The 20,513-nt window shown below is 40.5% G+C and overlaps 1 protein-coding gene across 2 annotated transcripts in view; it reads left to right on the forward strand.

The window, feature by feature from the left end:
• Positions 1-20,513, forward strand: part of COL14A1 (collagen type XIV alpha 1 chain) — a 175,969-nt gene that overhangs the window by 57,361 nt on the left and 98,095 nt on the right. For both annotated transcript variants that reach the window (XM_050940487.1, XM_050940490.1), the window contains exons 12-19: positions 1,010-1,155; positions 2,899-3,028; positions 6,181-6,320; positions 8,527-8,653; positions 10,499-10,638; positions 14,263-14,395; positions 16,913-16,984; positions 18,032-18,174. In XM_050940487.1, coding sequence (XP_050796444.1) covers positions 1,010-1,155; positions 2,899-3,028; positions 6,181-6,320; positions 8,527-8,653; positions 10,499-10,638; positions 14,263-14,395; positions 16,913-16,984; positions 18,032-18,174 — 1,031 coding nt within the window. The remainder of the gene's footprint in view (positions 1-1,009; positions 1,156-2,898; positions 3,029-6,180; positions 6,321-8,526; positions 8,654-10,498; positions 10,639-14,262; positions 14,396-16,912; positions 16,985-18,031; positions 18,175-20,513) is intronic.

The following is a 20,513-nucleotide window of genomic DNA, read 5'->3' on the forward strand; positions in this document are numbered from 1 at the left end:
AGTTCAATCCTTGAGGGGGCTACCTAGAGATCTGGGGCAAAATCAGTACTTGGTCCTGCTAGTGAAGGCAGGGGACAGGACCAAAGGAAGATCCCTTCCAGTTCTAGGAACTAAGATATCTCTATTAATTTATTATATTTAACAAGTGGCCAATGAAGACTGGCATGATGCCAGTTGAAGGCAGGAGTCAATGGCTCAATAGTGATTGAGAGATGGTAGAGAGGGTGAAGATAGGGCATGAAGGGCCTTGAAAGTGAAGACAAGTAGCTTATGTTTGATGCAATAAAGAAGGTGGCACCAGTGTAGGGAGTCAAAGAAAGGGGTGATGTGGTCAAAGCAACAGGCTAGGAAAATGATCTTAGCAGATCATTAAGGCTAATTAAGGCAACCCAGGACCCTAGGCACAACCCCATGTTAGAATACAGCTCAGCCATCTGTTGCTCCTCTTGACCTTGCCCCCTCACCATGAACATGCCTCCCACACTGTGGCTTGAGGGGTGAAGAGGTTATTGCCAGACAGAAGCTACCCCTAAAAATTCAGTGCCCATGTGGCTGCTTATGTGGCTTACCCCAATGGTGGCCCTACCCACTCTCCACTACCAATCCTTACCCCCATGCAGATCTAGAAGAAAGATGGGGTGGGACCTCTGTGTGGAGCAGTTTGGTCCAACTATATCTGTATATCTATAACTATTGAGGATTCTCCCAAGGGAAAGGGTAGAAGTCCTTGCTTTTGTAGGATTGAAAATCTGACAGAAGCAAAGTACTAGAAATGTTCTGTAAGAACAATCCAAGCTCTGACTGGAGGCTTGGATAAATGACAGAGTCCTTTTCCCATCTCTCTAATTCTGAGATCTTTTTATACCTCTTTGTTTTTATGTCAAACAGTGTTTCCAGTGTTTACTCTGCTGGATTCCTTTGTGTTCCCTATAGTCAAACAAAATCTTATGAAATGTTAAGCAAGTTTTTTTAGATGCAATTGAAAATTTTTTACCTCTTTCTGTCACAGTTGCTTTGCCTACAGCATCAAATCTACAGTTGTATAATGTGTCACAGAGCAGGATGAAAGCAAAGTGGAATGGAGTAGCGGGTGCCACTGGTTACATGATCCTATATGCTCCCCTTACAGAGGGACAGGCAGCAGATGAAAAGGAGGTGATGTATTTAGCTTTCATTTGAATTCTACCTATTAAAAAACATAACATTTAAAGAATAAAATGTCAGATGGTCCTTACCTTCAAAGCTTGTCTATTTTCTAACTTTTAAAGTACTGTACATGTTACTGACTTTCTGTGTAAACTTCATGCCAAGTAGCTATTTTTAATTTTCAGTATTTTCAAATTTGTCCTCATTAGTACACAGAAATGTCACAAGTTATAGTTGAGTTAAAGGGAATCTCTTGGAATGATTCATGAGGCAATATTGTATCACAGCATGAAGGCAAAACCACAAACAGAGAAAAAAAGAAATCAAAACACAAATGACTTGATCTTTCTGAAAAATAGATTTAGAAGATCATGAAGTTTTAGTCTTTTTCTTTATAGTTGGACTTTTGAAAGGAAATCAACTTAAGTTAATAAATGTGACATTTCAATGTTTTGTTTTCATTCTTTTATGTTTAATAAATATCAAAGGTTTTTTGTTTTTGCTTTGTTTTTTAAGTTAGTTTTATAAAGAATAAAATGATTAATTTTAAACTTTGAGTAGAACAAGAACAACAGAGTTAGGTACAGTTCTCAATTAGGTAAAATGATAGGCAGAATATTATGTTGTCACTAGAAATATCACTGGATTTTTGGAAACGGCTAATATAGTGCCAGTGCAATCTTAGCGCTAAGATTTAAAATTGTTTTATGCTCCATTGACTGTATGTGAAATTAAGAGTATTTTCTATAAGGACTCATTGGCAGCATGCAAGTGCATGCAACATTGTGGAAAGGGTGTGGGAAGCCACTGAGAGCTCGAATAGACTTGTGTTCTTTGCAAAATGAGTAGCTATGATCATGTAGCCTTCTTGCAAATGGGGCCTCATTGAAAGCGAGCTGACATCAGCAGAACTGAGCCTCACCCTGTCGAAAGATCTTTCAATAAATAAATCAGTCCCGGTTAATGCGGCACCTACTGAAGGAGCTCAAGGGGAAAACGATACACACCTGAAATAGCAAAAAGCAAAACCACGCCTCTGCCTGTAGACAGACTTCTGATTAATAAACCAGAGTCCTTTCCCCTCATTGCAATATTCTCACTTCAGCAGTCATTTTGAGGCCATTAGTTTCCACTGAACTGGTATAAAGATTCAACAGTCTCTTAGGCATAGATGCATATTGAAGAGAAGTTGAGGGCTGTTTGTTTTGCTACAACAGAGAACTATTGTGTTGTTGCTTGTGTGGCTGGTCACCTTTATATCCCCTCCACCTTCATGTTAGGCGTCTCCTTGGGGTGTTTGCCTTTTAGACAATGTTAGGTATTGCTCTGTGCAAGACCAAAACTGTTCACGTCGGGCCAAGTTCTGTGTTCAGGTTCAGCTGATCAATTTCTTTGAGTCAACACAGAGCAAGATTTGATCCTACCAATTTCCTATTTAACTACAGTGCTCAGAAGCTCCTGTTGTGCAAGGCACTTGAGCACATGCCTAACTTTAAGCACCTGAATAGTCCCATTGACCCTCAAAGGATTGATTGTATGCCTGGAGTTAAGTGCTCTGCTGAACTGGAGCCTAAATGAGCATATTGTAGCCTTTTGCTTTTATTCAATTTTATGGCATTTACCAGCTCTATAATAATATGCTCTTTCTCTATTGAATATACTTTTCTCCTATACAAAAATGCTCCTGGCTTGTTTTTTCCCCCTCATGAGCTAGTTTAGAAATAATGTGTCTGTTATTCATATTACCTTTAGATGAAAATTGGAGAGGCCTTGACAGATATTGAACTGGATGGATTATTGCCTAACACAGAATATACAGTCACAGTTTATGCGATGTTTGGAGAAGAAGCTAGTGACCCCCTGACAGGACAAGAAACAACATGTACGTCAGACACATCTGTATTCACTATACAGCAGTAATAAAACTCCAGGAGGTCTTTGTATGTATGAAAATAGATCTCAGATTTTAACATCTGTATAGAGGAGTAACTGAGAGGAGATCATACCATTCATTACGGTTTGGATGAATTGTTCAGTTTCCTGCTGCTGCTATTTAATTTAGACAGAGTACTGTAGATTGCAGGACCAGGTATATAATTCCCCACAAAAGAGCATGTTTTCCATAGACCAGATTCATGTTTGGTAGTGTCTTGTGCTGCTGATAGCCCTGTTGATTTCAGTGGAACTAATTGCACAGGAAGATACTACTCAGCGTGAGTGAGGGTGGCAGAAGTCTGGCCATATATTATTATTATTATTATTATTATTATTTATTACTACCTAGGATTACATTGTGGTTTTGTGGTGCTGCCTTGCCTTTTCCCTCCCTTTTCCCTCTCTCCCTTTTTAGCATCTTGTTCCCCAGAGCAGGGCCAGCTCCAGGGGTTTTGCCGCCCCAAGCAGCCAAAAAAAAAAAAAAGCCAAGATCGCGATCAGCTCTACCGCCGTCACTTCAGTCTTCGGCGGCAATTCGGCAGTGGGCCCTTCTCTCCAAGAGGGACTGAGGGACCTGCCGCCGAACTGCCGCCAAAGAACCGGACATGCCGCCCCTCTCTGTTGGCCGCCCCAAGCATCTGCTTGCTGGGCTGGTGCCTGGAGCCGGCCCTGTCCTAGAGGGTGCAGGAATGAGTAGCACCAGCTCTTCCTAGCTCACAAGCACTACTGACAGCAGTGCTTGTGCAGCTGCACAAGTGGGAAGGGAGATGTCTTGCTTTTCCCTTGGTCACCATGGAAGGGCTGCTCTCAATCTGACACGTGATACCAGATTCTGACTGGCCACCTTTTAAAATGAAAAGTAATGTTCAGTTTAGGCTTCGTTTGCTGTGAGGACATTATTAGTATCATTTATTTACTCTTCTTCTTCAATTAATATATTTAGTTATTATTTACATATTACCATTGGGGCACATGGCTCTTCACAGACAACTGTACAATCTAGAACAGGTAGCTAACACAGCAAATTAAGACATCAGATGGTTGGGGATGGAAGGGAATAATGCAGTAACAAGATGGAGAAGGCAGGGAAACCCTTTTATAAGAGAGTAAAGTTCTCTTGAATCATGACGGAGGAGTGCAAACCAAAGAGATCCAGAATTAATAATACTAGAGACACCAGGAAGTGACCTGTGAGAGGCTGGGTTGCTGTTCTTGGACCACTGTTGTTACTCCCCAAGTAACTTACTCTAGGTCCTTCTGTTTTTTCTGTTTACAACAGATCACATTTATAACAGGTTGTTGAAACGGAGCTTCGGGGAGCATGGTCCCTTTCTGTTTTGTGATCCTATCACTTGTTTTTCATTTCAGCCACAGGTATTGCTAGCTCTCAGTAGTAGCACCAGGGTGGTCTTTGGCTAATGCTGGTATTTAGGTGCTAATTAAGAGTGAGAACCTGCCAAAGTTCAGTGGGGAGTATGAGGGCTCCCCGTCACCCAGAACAGCATCTTCTAGCTGAACGCTGCTATATCTAGGAGAGAGGGAGAGAAGGCAACAGTAGCACTAGTGTGGGACAGAAGCCCTTTTGGAAAAAGGAGCAGGAGGAGCCTCTTGCAGAGCTAAGGATTGGAGAGCACCCACATTTGTGATAGGTAGTGTGTTTTTAATAGGTAGCAAGTGCCAAGCAGGCCAGGTTCTGTTCTCTCCTTGCTTTACTGGATCTGCATAGATCTGTATGCCTGCTCCCTGCACAGCTTCTACACATGGGACAGAATGGGATCCAGAAACAGACAATAGTATCTGCATTCTCCCCCAGGGAGGGGAAACCAGGAAGTAGACTGTGACGGTATATGTAGCATAGTCCCTCTGCCACCCCTTTACATCAGTCAACCAATATATAGTAGGGAGGCCTTAACTGCTTGGAGAACACTCCATCCAAATGTAATCTTGCCTAAAGAGGAATCTCATATATAATCAGGAACAAATATAATAAGTGTCGAACAGCTAGTAGCTCTATAGGTCTTGTCAGTTCCCTCTGCCCAAGAACTGGAGAAATCTCTGGTCAAATGTTCCATTAGACTTATGGAAGGCTATCACCTAACTTTCTCATATGCTGAAGAGAAAGCATCCTGAAATTCACTTAACTTCTGATCTTAAAAACCTTTTCCCCTTTGCTAAGGTCTTTAAAAAACAAACTGTTTTTTGTCAGTCCTGAAAGTTCCACAATAAGTTAAGTATTCTATGAACATGTACAGTGTGCATTTATCGTTCTGCTGAACTTGGATTAGGAAAATATGAAGGTAATTTAATGGATTTGTTAAATGAAGTTTGGTGTTAACTAAAACTGAACTAATAATGGAAATGTTTTCACTAATATTCATTTGAATTTACCATGTTTGTCATCCTTTTGTTTCCACTTTTTGTGTGTTTAAGCATCACTAGCATAAAAACATGTGAAAAATGAATTTTGAGATCAAATATTCTACGTATATGAATTGTTATGGTGTATTTGCATTTAACACTCACAATTCCCTTTGTGGTTAGCTATAAACATCACCCAGCATTGTCTGTTTCTTGATTAGATGACTTTTTAAACGATCATATAATCATTTAAAAGACGCCATTTCCACTAACAAACACATGGAGCACAGATAGTTAACACAAATCAATTTACAAATCCAAATGCACAGGTGGGGAAAATGTTGTACAGTATAAATCCAACTCTACTGTCCAGCAGCAAGCAGGATCCCCACTTCCATTTCTTTCAATGTCAATATTCAACAGTGAGGATGGTTCTTATACTTACCAGTGCTTTAGCCTCTGTTTCAGCAAAGCAATTAATCACATACTTAATTTTAAGCACAAATGCAATCCTATTGAAATCAATGGCACTACACAGCTATTAGATTTAAAGATGTGCTTAAGTACTTTCCTGAACAATGGTCTAAACTGAAAAGGATATAGAAACAAGAATGTCAGTCATATTGCTTAAGATTATAATTTTTAAAACAAAGTGTTTCATGTTCATTGTCAAGAGAGAATGTTTTGTGGATGAAAAAAAGACAGAACTATTTTCATGATGGTAATTATTTATTTTTCAAGTGCCTTTAAGTCCACCCAGGAACTTGAGATTTTCAGACATTGGACACAGCACTTCCAGGATAACATGGGATCCTGCTTCCGAAAAAATAAATGGTTATCGTATTATGTATGTTAAAACTGATGGGACAGAAACCAATGAAGTAAGCACTTAATAATGTACCATATTATTATTTTTAAGTGTAATTTCTGTAAACAGATCAGATCTTTCAAGCTGTAACAAAAGATTGACTTAAAATTTTCAAACTCTGTGCATGGAACGTTATGCTTTATACAGGGCATTATTCAGAGTGTGTCACGCTCTGGGATCTGATCCTGCAAAACCTTACTTGCGTGAGCACTCCTTCCGTATGCTCATAGTAAAGTGAATGGAACTATTCCAGTGAGTAAGTGTTTGTAGAATATGACCTTTGACCTAAGTGGGCAGTATCCAAAATGTCTGAGGATCTGACCACATAATGAAGGTTTGAGTATTAGCCTGCTAAACCCAGAGTTGTGAGTTCAATCCTTGAGGGGGCCATTTAGGTTACTGGGGTAAAAATCTGTCTGGGGATTGGTCCTGCTTTAAGCAGGGGGTTGGACTAGATGACTTCCTGAGGTCCCTTCCAATTCTATGACTTCTGTGGGTTCTGAGTTTAAGCTAATTTTTAAAAGAAATTTACCCCAAAACTTGGCTGCTTGGGATTTTACTACATTTTGTTAATTTTATTGCTATAGTTACATGTAAGAGGAAAAACTGACTTCCAACAGAAGTAGGATTTGGCTCAGAATAGGTATGAGTGTTTGCTTTAGGCAGGATATAACTTGACTGTAACAACCTATTTCAGCTTGAACTCTCACAGTGTGTCTGCACTGCAGTCAGATACCCATGGGCTGGCCCATACCGGCTGACTTGGGTTCTTGGGGCTTGGGTTGCGGGGCTGTTTAACTGAAGTTTAGACTTCCAGGCCCAGGCTGGAGCCAAGGCTTTAGGACCCTGCAAGATGAGCCTGAATCAGCAGACCTGGGGGCAGCCACTGGTTTCTAATTGTATTGTAGACATTCCCTTAGTTATAATACTTAGTTTACCAATCTGACAACATCTGCATTGTAACTAGAAGAGTTTTCCTTATAGCTTTCACCAGCATATGCACCATTAGCAGCCTCTAAATGGAATGAAACATCTTAATACAAAAATCAGACAAAATATATGAAAAATGTTTAAATAAATAGTTGCAATAAGTGGAGCCAATCATATAAACAGACCAGATTCTGTGCAAATAAAATATGATATAAAAGCTTCTGACATTAGCCTGTGGCTATAACTATTTAGAGTTATCAGTTCTTTCTTAGAAATGGGATAAATATCCATATTAAACTGAGACAGGTTACCCGCAAGTTTGACAGTATAACTCATGGGTGGCAAAGCTCTGAGTAGTTTTTTCATGTCTTTAAACATTTGTCAATAAATTAAACTTCACTTAATCCCATTCTGTAGTTTACTTATAATCTGGGCATCTGTGAGGTTTTTAATGTCTGTCTAAACTCATCACCATGGTACGCAAACATCTCCGATACCTAGTAATGTAATATGTATACTTTATATGGTGAGAGCCTCATATATAATGTTTGGTGATGTATATTTTGCAGTTTTCTTGCTCATAAATTAGATGGTATATTTTTTCCAGTTTTCTGGTTTTGTGTCTTGTTCTTTGTGCCCTGATCTGACGTGACATTGAATGCCCTGATATACAGCTAGCTTATGCAGCTTTCTGAGGTTTATGTCCCCTATAATGCCACGTTAAATGTACTCTGGCTGAAGACCAAAGAAAACTGTCATCATTTTTTATTAGAGGGAGAAGGGGTGTGTGTGTGTGTGTGAGGTAATATCTTTTATAGGACCAACATCTGTTGGTGAAAGAGACAAGCTTTCAACAACAGAAATTGGTCCCATAAAAGATATTACCTCACCCACCTTTTATCTTTAATATCCTGGGACCATCATGGCTACAACAACAATGGGAACATCTTTTTATGATAAATATTAAATATAAAGTGCTCATCTGTCAGAAATGCCTTTATACTTGTGACTTCTCTAATTCTCCCTTCCTCCAGTTTTCTACCTCCAGTTTTCTACAATCTAGACTATCTCATTTTTAATAGGTTTTGATAACCTTGACTTTACCTTCATTCATAATGTAAATGTTGCATATAATTATATAATTTGTGGCTCTTTTCATAATTGCATGGCATTATCTGTCCATATCCGTTACTAGCCAGCCGAGTTGCAGGCACTGATAACGTAAAGGGGTTTTGTTTCCTGTATTCCTAGCACATGACAGTATCAATTACAAATTATTAATTCTGCAGGTGGAAGTTGATCACATTTCAACATACACCCTGAAAAGGCTGACATCCCTTACAGAATATACTGTTGCCATTTTTTCCCTCTATGATGAAGGACAGTCTGAGCCGCTGACTGGCAGTTTTTCTACAAGTAAGTCTAACTGCATATTTGAAGGCTTTCCAAGAACACCTTTGATATTCACTTACTATTTTGGAAAGCAAGACCAGTAATTGTGATACTCTCCAACTGTGATTTCAAAATATCGGGGTGTTTTTGCTTTTTGTTCATTTGGGGTGCATTATGCCGCTAAAATGTAGACAAATAGCATCTCCAGTGTTTATAAAAAGTAAAAATTTAAGGACTGGAAGGCTTAGTAAATCTAAAATTACTGAACTACATAATTTTTTTTTGCTTTTTTAGTCCATGTAAATTTCTTCATAGAACCTGCAATGTAGTACCCATTTTTGCAATTTCTCATCTAACAGTGTAAAGCAGTTGGAAGTTTGCACTCATTCCCTGGAAATGAGTGTCTGCATTCTTCTTTCATGAGAAACTTTTTAGTCTTTCAACTTTTTATGTCCTGACTATGGGACCAAAGCTGCAATCCTTGCTTATGTGAGTAATCCATGACATCATTAATATACTCATGTGATCAAGGATATAAAGGTTGCAGGAGCAGCAATATTTTGTATCCTTTATTTCTAGTAAAGTAGTGACATAATTTTTTGGCAGAGCTTGCTAGGCCATTCACTCACTTTTATGGCATTTCTCCATATATCTTTGTGTCACATGCTAACATCCGAATGCTATAGCAGGTCAGTTCCAAGATTTCAGTGAACGTTCTAGGCATCAGTGGCCAGAACTCTATTGATTTTTGGGAAAATTAGAAAATGAAAAGGAGGGTAAAGAGAAGGCATAGTCAAGCCCTGTCATCTGTTTAGCACAGCTATTGCTTCAAGCACCTCTGCAATTGTCTGTAAATCAAATAACTGGTTGATGGCACCGATTACCATCTAGCATAACAATACCCCTCATTCATCACTGCTCCTCCTCCCAATGGAGTTTACAATGTTGACATCCTGAACTACTCATCTCCAAAGCAAAAAATTACTAGGGGGCGGGGAGCAATGAGCAGTGCACTCCCCGGCACATTGGCAAGTTGGTGCCTGTAGCTCCACTGCCAGAGTCGGTGCCTATGCCAGGAACTGCATATTAACCTGTGAAGAGCCACATGCGGCTCCGGAGCCACAGGTTGGCCACTCCGATCTACATAGTTATTTTTAGCTCTTCAGCGCCAGCCTACGGCTGGCAACCCAAGCTCTGAGACTCATTGCTGTGGGGATTTCTATTTACTTATTTATTTATTTTTGCTGTGTAGATGTCCCTTAAGTACAGTTTTTCTGAGCAAAGTAATGTTTTCATAAAAGAATAATAGTGATTACATTTCCTTTCTCCTACCCTTTGCCTGCCCTGCCTATTTATACTGTGAGCCATTTAGGGGCAGGAATTGTGTTGTGTTTGTATGATACCTAGGACAGTGGCATCTTGATCTTGATTGAAGCTTTGAGGTACTATCGTAATATAATTAATAACTGGGTGATAAAAATGTTGCTCACTCGATGGTTAAGTAAGTATATCAGGGTGAAAATACCTAGCCTCCTTGAGAATCACCAAGTGTGACTATAACCGGAGCTACCTTTGATAGCTATCCCTTATGCTCTATTTTGTGTAGGTAGCTACAGCTGAAAAAGTCACAGAGAGTTATAGAGTTTAAGGCCAGAAGGGCCCGGCAGATCATCTAGTCTGACCTCCTATATATCACGGGCCACCACCATCACCCAGCATCTGCATACTAAACCCAACAACTGAAATGAGACCAAAGTATTACAGCCCATAAAGGACTTGTTGAATATCACCATTTTGTGTAGTTTTAAGATTTTTTTACAAATTTTAACTTACACTTTTTTATATTTTGCGCATAACATTGTTTTGCAGAAAAAGTTCCAGCCCCACAGTATTTGGAAATAGATGAAGTATCAACAGATAGTTTTAGAGTCAATTGGAAGCCCATCTCCTCTGATATTGCTCACTACAGATTGGCATGGACCCCCCTGAATGGGGGTGCATCTGAAGAGGTGAGTTTTCTTGACTCTCATAGGCTCTGGTATGGATGCTTCATAAATGGAAGAGGAAATACATTCCACTTTGAGAGGCCCAATGCTGTAGAAAATACATTGCCAGCTAAGCAAAGCAAAATCCAAGTGAACTGATGCATGGCAGTTTGACCTATTCAGAGAACAGCCTGGCTTACCATGAAGCCCTCCAAAATTAAACTGAACCAATGTTTCAGTGTCTCTTTGTAGATAAACCCGGAGGGAAGAGAACTCATGGAAATTAGCTATTTAATCTCTAATGTGCCAATTACCATAGAACTTCCCTTCCATTCTCTGTCACTCCCAATTCTTGGAATGCTCAAATTCTCCTACTTCCCAGTGAAAAAGATGAAGGTAAAACTAGATGATTACTCTAGGGGAGGCTGGGTGACGTGCCCAGCAAAGGGATGAGAATATGTTCTAGATTTGTTTAATCAGTTGGAAACAGTAAAACTTCCTATAAAACCATAATTTCAAAACATTTGACAAACCAACTTTACACACAGTTAATAAATTACAGTGGTATCCTGTGTTTCTGTTTCTCCTCTTTCCCCTTTCTCTCTCTGTGCTCTACTTTTAGCTCTAGATCATCATGCATCTCTTTCTCTATAGCTGTGCTTGTCCTCAGGCAACATTTTCATCGTTTTAAAATGTTTTGTTTTGTTCTCTAGTTCAAGATTTTTTTTTCTTTATTTATCCTTTCTGCTCATATTTGTAACCTTTGTTTGGGCAGAGAGAAATGAAAGGTAGACATCCCTTTTTCTCTGTTCACTGTTTGCCCAGTTTCTCTCCACTTACTCTTTTCTCATTCATCCTCTGTACCCATGTTTTTCTACTCATTGATATGATCCTCTACTGTCCCACCCCACCCCGGTTCCTCTCCTCCTTCTGCTAGTGACTCCATTGTGGAATGGGATAGCATCTCCCTATGCACAACGCTATCTGCAGGGGTGGAGGAAGCACTGCCAGATATGGGTTTGGGGCAGCATTTCTTCCTCATCTGGAGCAGAGAAGAAGCAGTGTGAGTAGGACTTGGTCCTACTAGGGTAGTGAAACTGGGGCTTTTCTGGAAAATAGCCTTGCCCTAATTCTGTCTTCCCGCACCTAGCCGGAGATGCTCTTGTGCATGATGAGATGAATTTGGAGGGTAAGAAAGCAAAAGAAGGAATTTGTAAGTGAGCTAGTTGATAAGCCTGTCACACCCTGGAGTTCCCCTGCTCGTGAGATGGGTTAAGGTTCCCCTTTTCCTGGACTCCCTTTTTACTACGTTTATTTCACATACCTACCCTGAAAATGTTGTTGCCAATGAGTCTCTTTGACTGGTATGTATTTTGGATTGGAGCTTATTATTGTCCTTGTATTGTTTTTTAAATCACTTTGTATTAGTATATATTTATAAAATTATCATGAAATATCTGCTGATCTGGGGTCCCTCTCTCATCAGGGTGAATGGTTCATTCATTGGAAAATGCTGCTGGGTGACAATATTTTTACATTTTAAAATATAGAAAATACCCAGGCTCCTTCCTTGTTCTCCTCAGTTGACCTTTGTAATGAGGTCAGGCCAAGGATAGCACAAAACCTCCAGGCTGCTTCCTCTTTAAACTTCTTTCCCATCTGCCTTATTAGGCATGCAGAAATACAATACACCCACCTTCGCTCTCAAGAGCTGTTGCCATTTGACTGGGTAGACGCTGTGGAGCCAAATTCTGAGAGTGATGTGAAAGGTTTTGTAAGTGCCTGCTCACACCAACTCTGGCAATGTGTAACACAGTCTAGGCTGGTGTAACTTACCCAAAGAGCTGGAATAACGATTTTAAAATGTGCATGATCAAGGATAGCTCTTCGTGGGTGTTAGAATAGGGGGCACACATTATTATACCCTCAAGTTGGTTGATTTGCTTGTTACACTAATCTCTTGTGATCCTTTGGCTTGTTAGTTGCACCAGCATAGACTGCCTGAGGTTCTTTTAGGCTCCATGGTCCAGAGTAAGAGAGAGTGTGTGTGTGTGTGTGTGTGTGTGTGTGTGTGTGTGTGTGTGTGTGTGTGTGTGCATGAATGCACGCACAGGTGGTGTCAATTATACATTGGTAAGTGATGTGAGTCAGAGATAAGTTAGCAAGTCCAAGTGAGTCTTGGGTGTCTAAGATGGTTTGACATGCATTGTGGGTGGGTGGGTGGAGCTGGAAGAAGGTGTTAGTTATACCAGCTTAAATTCCATGTAGACTCACTCAGACTTGTATCTGAATTTTGCCTAAAAATATCTGTTTGAGCAGTGTGCCAGGTCAACATTTTGTACCTTCAGAAGACTAGACCCATTCCCCATTGAACTGGGAACAGTCTCTATTTCCACAGAGCCCGGGAGTCTGTGATGGTTTTGTGGGCTGTTAGCCACCATAGCAAATTTTTCCTGGATTTGCACCTCTTTCTTTATTAAGAAACGTTCACACTGTAGCATGTCTTTATGCACAGAATAAAGATATTGTGCTATTTATACTGACTGAGTGCTTCAAAAACACCGTATGCTGAACAAATTGCTCCCCACTTCACTTGGTTCTCATTAGTGGAGTGGTTTTGTTTCTCTTCAGATGATAAGATGAGTGTCCATCCCTAAAAGTCTGCCAGTGTTGCCTCAGGGAGTCATATCAATATTTGCAGTGGCCTAAACGCACTGTCCCAAACCCACTTGCCAACCCAGTTCACCAGAAGCACTCCTCACTTCTCCTGATCCTGGGGTCAGTCTTGTACACCTCTCTCCATCTCTTGGTCCCCCTGTATCCACTGTCAGCCACTGAACTGCCCAATTCAATTTTTAAACATGAAGAAACAGGGAAATCCGCACACAAAAACGTTATCATATAGTTAATGTTGCTCAAATTCACTCGCTGCCAATGCAATCACTAAAAATAAAGGAGATCACCATTTAAGACAATCCATGCTTTCTCAACCACACATTGTCATATCCAAACACACACCTATGGTCTTCAGCTCAGCAACAAAAACTACCTTTCAGTTCCCTCCTACAAAACTCTCAAATTCACACTGAAATACAAAATATGAACTCTTGACCTTGTAATTTCTTAGATTGTAATAACACATTCTTGGTTTTTCAGTTACAAGTATGTGTGTTGGTAAATTACCTTAATTTTGCAGAGGTTAAAGCTAAAATTCTGTGATTAAGTGAAACATTGAGGAAATGGATGTGTGTTTTGTGAGTACTTGTACTTTGGAGTCAGAAGAGTCCAAGGCTGCTGAGTTGACTAATGTGTTTTGGTATCATGAAGTTTAAGTTAGGCCTCTAGGGGTCAGTTCCTTGAGTTTTAGTGATTGCTTTCAAATTAAACTTCATCAGCCTTAATTGTAAGCTAACGTTATTTGTGTGGATCATAGTATAAAGTTACATGGCAGAGCAATAAAACTGGCAATAGAATAACTCAATCTATGAGCTGAACAAATTATTAGTGAGTAGTTTGGTATATCTGACTGTATATTTTAGGTGCTGAAATTCTATCTTTCCTATAATTCAGTAAAGTTTTTATGAAATTAATCAAATACAACAGTAAAAAATGGGGAATGGTTTCTCTAGATATTGCTCTATTTTTTAGGTTGTCTTAGATGGAGACAAGGACACGCATGTTGTTGAGGGGTTGTTATCCAATACAGGGTATGAAGTTTCGTTGCTGGCAGTTTACAGTGATAAAAGTGAAAGTGATGCTGTTGCTGTTCTTGGAACTACACGTAAGACAAAAACTAATGGTTGTATTGTATTGTTTTAAAAAGTTTTATATACTTTAAAGTATAATATATATTAAGCTTATGTTTAAAATATAGACTGTCCTTTGCTTCTAATATTGAAAAATATGATTTATCATCAAGGCTTTGGAGACCTATTTTGTGCTTTTATTTAATATTGTGTGGTAGAAGGCATCCAGCCCGGAAAGAAGGTTTTGGCTGCCCTTCCAGCTTAAATAGCATTAGACTGTCTCTGGTTACACATCTTTGGCTCAAAGATTATTTCACATTCTTTGGTCTAGATGTCAATATTTAGTCTGGGGGTGGGATATTTAATTAAAAGCTATATTAGATTTAGTTTTGGAATGGAAATATTTTAATTTAAATACTTTTCAAAAACATAATTAGAAGTATTTGACATTTACTGTATATTTTTCTCAGCCACACATTTGTAATGTAATTGAAATCAGTGGAGTTGCACTGATTTATACCAGCTGAGGATCTGGCCCTGTATGTTTACATCAGTGCCTGTGCAACTGTCACTGACGTCGGAAGAAAACATACAAATGGCTTATAGTGGCCATTGTGACCGTTTCCAGCTTGGGTGTTTAAAATCTCTACTTCATGTAGGCATTTAAGCACATGATTAAATCCATTCCTATGCTTAAATTTAAGTGCATTGCTGAACTGAGATGAATTACTGACTCAAACCAGCACCTACACTAAATCTGTATTTAGGTGTACTTTTCTGTATCTGGAAAAAATCTCTATTGCACTCCCATTCTGAAATGTGAACGTTGCCCTAACAGCCTCCATCTGTCTGTCTGTCTGTGTCTCCATCCATTTCTTTCTTTCCTTACCTGTCTGTCTCCGCCCATCTTTTCCATGTTTCTTTCCTTCAGTCTGTCTGTCTTTTACCCCACCTTTGTGTTTAATCAGTGCTTCCCTTTCTTACCCATCTCTAAAATGGGTTTATTCTGAAAGTTTAAAACTCTACTTCTGGGGCAATCTACAAGCTATTTTTAGCCCAGCAGACTCAGGCAGTATCTTTAAGTTATTATGCCCATCTTAACAAAGTCCCTTTCCTTTGCAGCAGACATCTCTCAACATGAAAAATAAATATTAATGGGCCGCTGTGCTTTGTTTCTAAAAAATCAGTCTTCTGTGGGGAGGATGTGGTTCTTTTGTGCTCAATAAAGCCCTTAGGAAAGAAGAGTAAAGGAGCTTGCATAACAATTTCTTTTCTTGAATATAAAACAGATTTATTAGAAGGCAAGATTATTTAATTTTTTGACCAACTGTATAATGGTGATATCACTATGACTTATTACTGAAAACTAGCTTAGGACAGTGTTGCATTACGTAGAGTAAGCTGTGAATTGATGTGTATCCCTTTTGTTCATTAAGTAAGAAAATATAAAAAATCATCAGACAACATTCTTTAGAAGTTCACATACATTTTATTTTCTTTTTTTGGGTAGTGACTTGGTTAAGTTGAAACTGTATTCTCAGTTGTAAACAGGAAAATTTATTTGACTCAAATCTAGGTATACATACATATTTAGTAACTTTGGCTTGATCCTGCAACCCTTACTTAGGCAAGAAATCTATATCCATGCAAGTAGTCATGCATCAGTACTGCTGCTGTTGTTATGTTTAGCTTTGTGTGGCTTGAAAGCTTATCTGTCTCTCTAATGTCCTGGGACTGACATGGCTATGACTGTGTATAGTGACAACAATGTAATTTGTTGGCCTTGCTGGCAATCTTGTTGATTGTCTCAGCAGACAAATTAAATATAAGAATGGGCATGAAACCTAGCCTACCCTCCTAACGCTTGAAGGGTGATACTAGTGGTGGTTGGAAGCTGAAATTAGACAAATTCAAATTAGAAATGAGATGCAGATTTTTAACTGTGAGGGTAATTAACCATTGGAACAATTTAGCAAGGGGAGAAGTCTTTAAATCTTTGTCTTTCTGGATGTCTTTCTTTTGTTCAAAGAGAAGTCATGGGCATAGGCGCTGGCTTCCTCCGGGCCCAGGGGACGTTCAACCCTATGCTCGGCCCCAAGTCCTGCCCCCTCCCCCCAAGACCCCATCTCTTCTTGCCCCAGCTCCTCCCCAGGCCTTGCCCCCACCTCCTTCTCCAAAGTCCTCAGCCCCGCCCTGCTTCATCTCATCCCACCCCACCCTGTCTTTTCCCATTCCCATCCCACCCATTTCCAGCCTCTTCCTACAGATACACATCTGAATCTTTTTGCTTCTAATTTGACTAGGAGGTACATAATACCTTCCACTGTTTCATTCTCTGCAGAATATCATCTTATACATTGAATGTAGTGCTCTTGAAAGGTCCTAAATAGACTCATTTACTTAAAATGAAGTGGGTGCATAAAGGTAGGTAAGTGGGCTCAGGATCATAGTTATAAATACCAGAAAATATTTCCATAACTGGTGTTAAAAGAGTACACAAATGGCTTCCAGATCTTTCTGAAATGTTAATGAATGGAGTATTATTTTTTCAGTTGCAAGAACCACTACAGTATCTACCAGCCTTGCTACTAGCAGTACTGCAACCTCCAGACCCACAACCGCAGGTAAAAGAAATGAATGTCAATACAATGTACTCTAACGTGTTTTAGGCCCCATACAAAAAACAGAATTAAAAAGATCTCATTGTTTGTTTTCTTGAATCAAACAATTTGTTTCTAAATGTAGGCTGCCTGTCTAGCATAGTGATTTCTATAGCAAACTGAGCTTTTGTACAGGGTTAATTATTCTAAAACCCATAGACAGCCAAGGATAGGTGTCATATAAATAAATAAAACAATGAGGGACATTTATATAACATTTATTGCTCCTTAAGATCAGTATCCATTCATTCCTGGTAACATTTTTGGGTTCATTTCTGTTCCTATTTAAATCCACTGCAAACCCCCATAATTACTTCCATAGAAATGGGGTGCAGCTGTTGTTGCTTGTTGATAATTAATACAAAATAATAGACTCATAGACTCATAGGTCAGAAGGGACCAATCTGATCATCTAGTCTGACCTCCTGCACAAGGCAGGCCACAGAACCCCACCCATCCAATTTTATAACAACCCCTATCCCAGGACCGAGTTATTGAAATCCTCAAAAATGGTTTGAAGACCTCAAGCTGCAGGGAAACCACCAGCAAGCGACCCGTGCCCCACGCTGCAGGGGAAGGCGAAAAACCTCCAGGGCACCTGCCAATCCGCCCTGGAGGAAAATTCCTTCCCGACCCCAAATATGGCGATCAGCTAAACCCTGAGCATGTGGGCAAGAGTCACCAGCCAGCACCCAAGAAGGAATTCTCCGCAGCAACTCAGTACCCATCGCATCCAACATCTCCCCGCAGACCATTGAGCAGACCTGTCTGGTGGTAATTCAAGATCAATTGCCCAAATTAACGATCCTATCATAACATCCCCTCCATATACTTATCAAGCTTTGTCTTAAAGCCAGGAAAGTCTTTTGCCCCTACTACTTCCCTCGGAAGGCTATTCCAGAACTTCACTCCCCTAATGGTCCCCTAATGTTGAGTGACACATTTCAAAAGACATGTTTTAAATGAGATCTATGACATATTCTTTTGATTTACTTTTGTTTTTATTTTTAGTTTTCCGAACAGGAATCAAAAACCTTGTTATAGATGATGAAACCACATCAAGCTTGAGAGTGACATGGGACATTTCAGACTACAACGTTCACCAGTTCAGAGTGACCTACCTCACTAGTAAAGGTGATCGTGCTGAGGAAGTGGTAAGAATGGTCTGCATGAGTTTTTTTTGTATGACTTAAATAAACGTTCAGAGATCCTATTAGTATTAACAAAGAGCCCAATCCTGCACCTATCCTACATCGAAGTCAGTGGACGATCTGTGTATGGAATTGCTGCAGAATTGGACTCTAAATCTCTATCCTGCAATCGATGCAGTGCAGGCAGGCTGCTGTGTCTGTGCAAAAACCTGTTCAAGGTGCCCCATGTAGGTGAAGCAATCTACCTGTGCATTGTCAAATACGGGATTAGGGCCTAACTGACTAAAGATGCTGGACTTTGGGTTAAACTTCTAGGTTAATTGATGCTTAACTGCTGCTGTTCTTGATTATGCTATGACGGGCCTCAATCTTTGTAATACAAGTATTTAAGAAAGTACTTTTCACGACTTCAGGGCTAGCTGCACCTCTGTCCCCTTTCTTGTCTCTCTTAGTGCAGCCCCTCAGATTTCAGGCCTTCTGCCTTCACCTCTTCTGGAGTGGAATTTTCCAATTCCCCCACTCCTAGGCTGGGACCCGGGCTATAGTGCCTTCTGTACTAACTGTGTTTACCTAGCAGTCCTGACTGAGTTCAGGTACCCGCAGTTCTTCCCTTTGGGATCCTATTGTCACACACTGACATGTAGGCAGGGTAACCTTGTGGTTGGAGCATGAGTTTTGTTATGCTTATAAGAAGCACACAGTATCTTTTTTCAGGGGAAAAGGCAATAGGCCGCATTTATTGAAGATACAACAATTAGCATATGCATTCAGTCACACATGCACACACACACAGTCCCACCAGTCGATGTTATAATTACCAGTCCAGGGTCAGGATCAATCTAATGGCAAGCTAGGTTGATCATGGGTAGGTAGGAGTTGGGTTCGCAACCTAATGATCCGGGGAAGTCTTGGCAGGATGAAACCAAAGTTTCATGGTAAAGCACCCTGTTTATATAGTAATTTTCCTTCATTGGGACCAATGAGATTTGTACTGTCATGCTGTAATCAATCGTCTTGTGACAAGTGCTTGTTTTCTTAAATTTTTCTTCTCTTTATCTTGTTCTTTCATCAGTCTCTCAGGAGTTACCCCATGCTGGTTTTGATCACAGCTATCTCATCCCCATTGATGGATGCCTGCCACATCTTTTAGGGTTGTCAGTCTGCCCTCTCTGACATCTCAATAGGGGCGGGTTGCAATCTCCTGGTGCCCTTACATCTGTCTTCGGTTCCTCCCTAGAACATCTGGTCTGGTGATGGCCTTCACACTTAACTTCTAACATATACATTCCTCATTCACACATAAAACAGGATTGATGTACACAAAACATTTGAACAGGAATATCAAATTGCAATGCAGGAGAAAACAATCATTGCATTCTTTTACTTGTTTCAAAATGGTAAACCTACAACAAAATGGTGACCCTAAAGGTCTGTCACTGCCTTGAAATCAGCTCCAGACACAGATTCTGGCTGATGCATCTTTACCAATGGCCCATTAGGCCATTCCTTTCTGCTTTCAGAAAGGGTGGCTGGCAGGATATGATCAAATCATACACTAACGCATTTAATACATGCTACATGATTATTCTTTATCCTTCCTGCTAAATTATACAAAATACAAACATAAAATCCTACTACGACAGTTTGGCCTAGTGGTCAGAGGAGAATCAAAGGGGAGAATTGGGGGCGTGATCAGGAGGCAAGCCAATGGTCAGAGCCAGGAGCCAGAAGTGAATCAAAGGGCAAAGTCAAGGCCATGGTCAAGAGAAAAGCCAGTGGTCAGAGCCAGAAGGGAAGGAATCAGGAGTTCAAAGGTTGGCAGGGACTAGGACTGGAGCAGAGCAGGCAAGGACCGGAGGAAGGGCTTGGCAGGAAGCAGATCTGATGCAGTGCTAGTGTGGCGCATCTGTACGGGTGTGGGGGGTGCTGCAGCATCCCCAGGTTTTACGCGGGGCTGCAGCTGCTGGCCCTGCTCCCAGGGCTCTACTCTCTGCCCTACATGCGGGCTCCCAGCCCCAGACTCGGCCTCTTTACCCCTGTCTGGTCCTCCCCATCCCGGAGACACAGCCCTGCTCCCGGCTCCTGGCTTTCAGCACCCCCACTATTAAAAGTGTTCCAGCGCCACTGACAGTGCTGTTATTGCTAAATGGTGATCTGTTGGCCCTCCTGAGTGATCTGGGAGCACAGTCACTTAGTGAGGATTTATCGGCCCCAACTGAGCTTATTGGATTGCTAGGGAACCAAGCCCAGAGGCAGCTGAGTTTCTGACACCTGTGACAAGTATAGTGCCAAAACAGCCTTCTGAAATGCAAAGTATTGTTCAGTTTGCAGGAGGGGCAAAG

This window comes from Gopherus flavomarginatus, chromosome 2 (genome assembly GCF_025201925.1).
Source record: "Gopherus flavomarginatus isolate rGopFla2 chromosome 2, rGopFla2.mat.asm, whole genome shotgun sequence".
NCBI lineage: Eukaryota > Metazoa > Chordata > Testudines > Testudinidae > Gopherus > Gopherus flavomarginatus.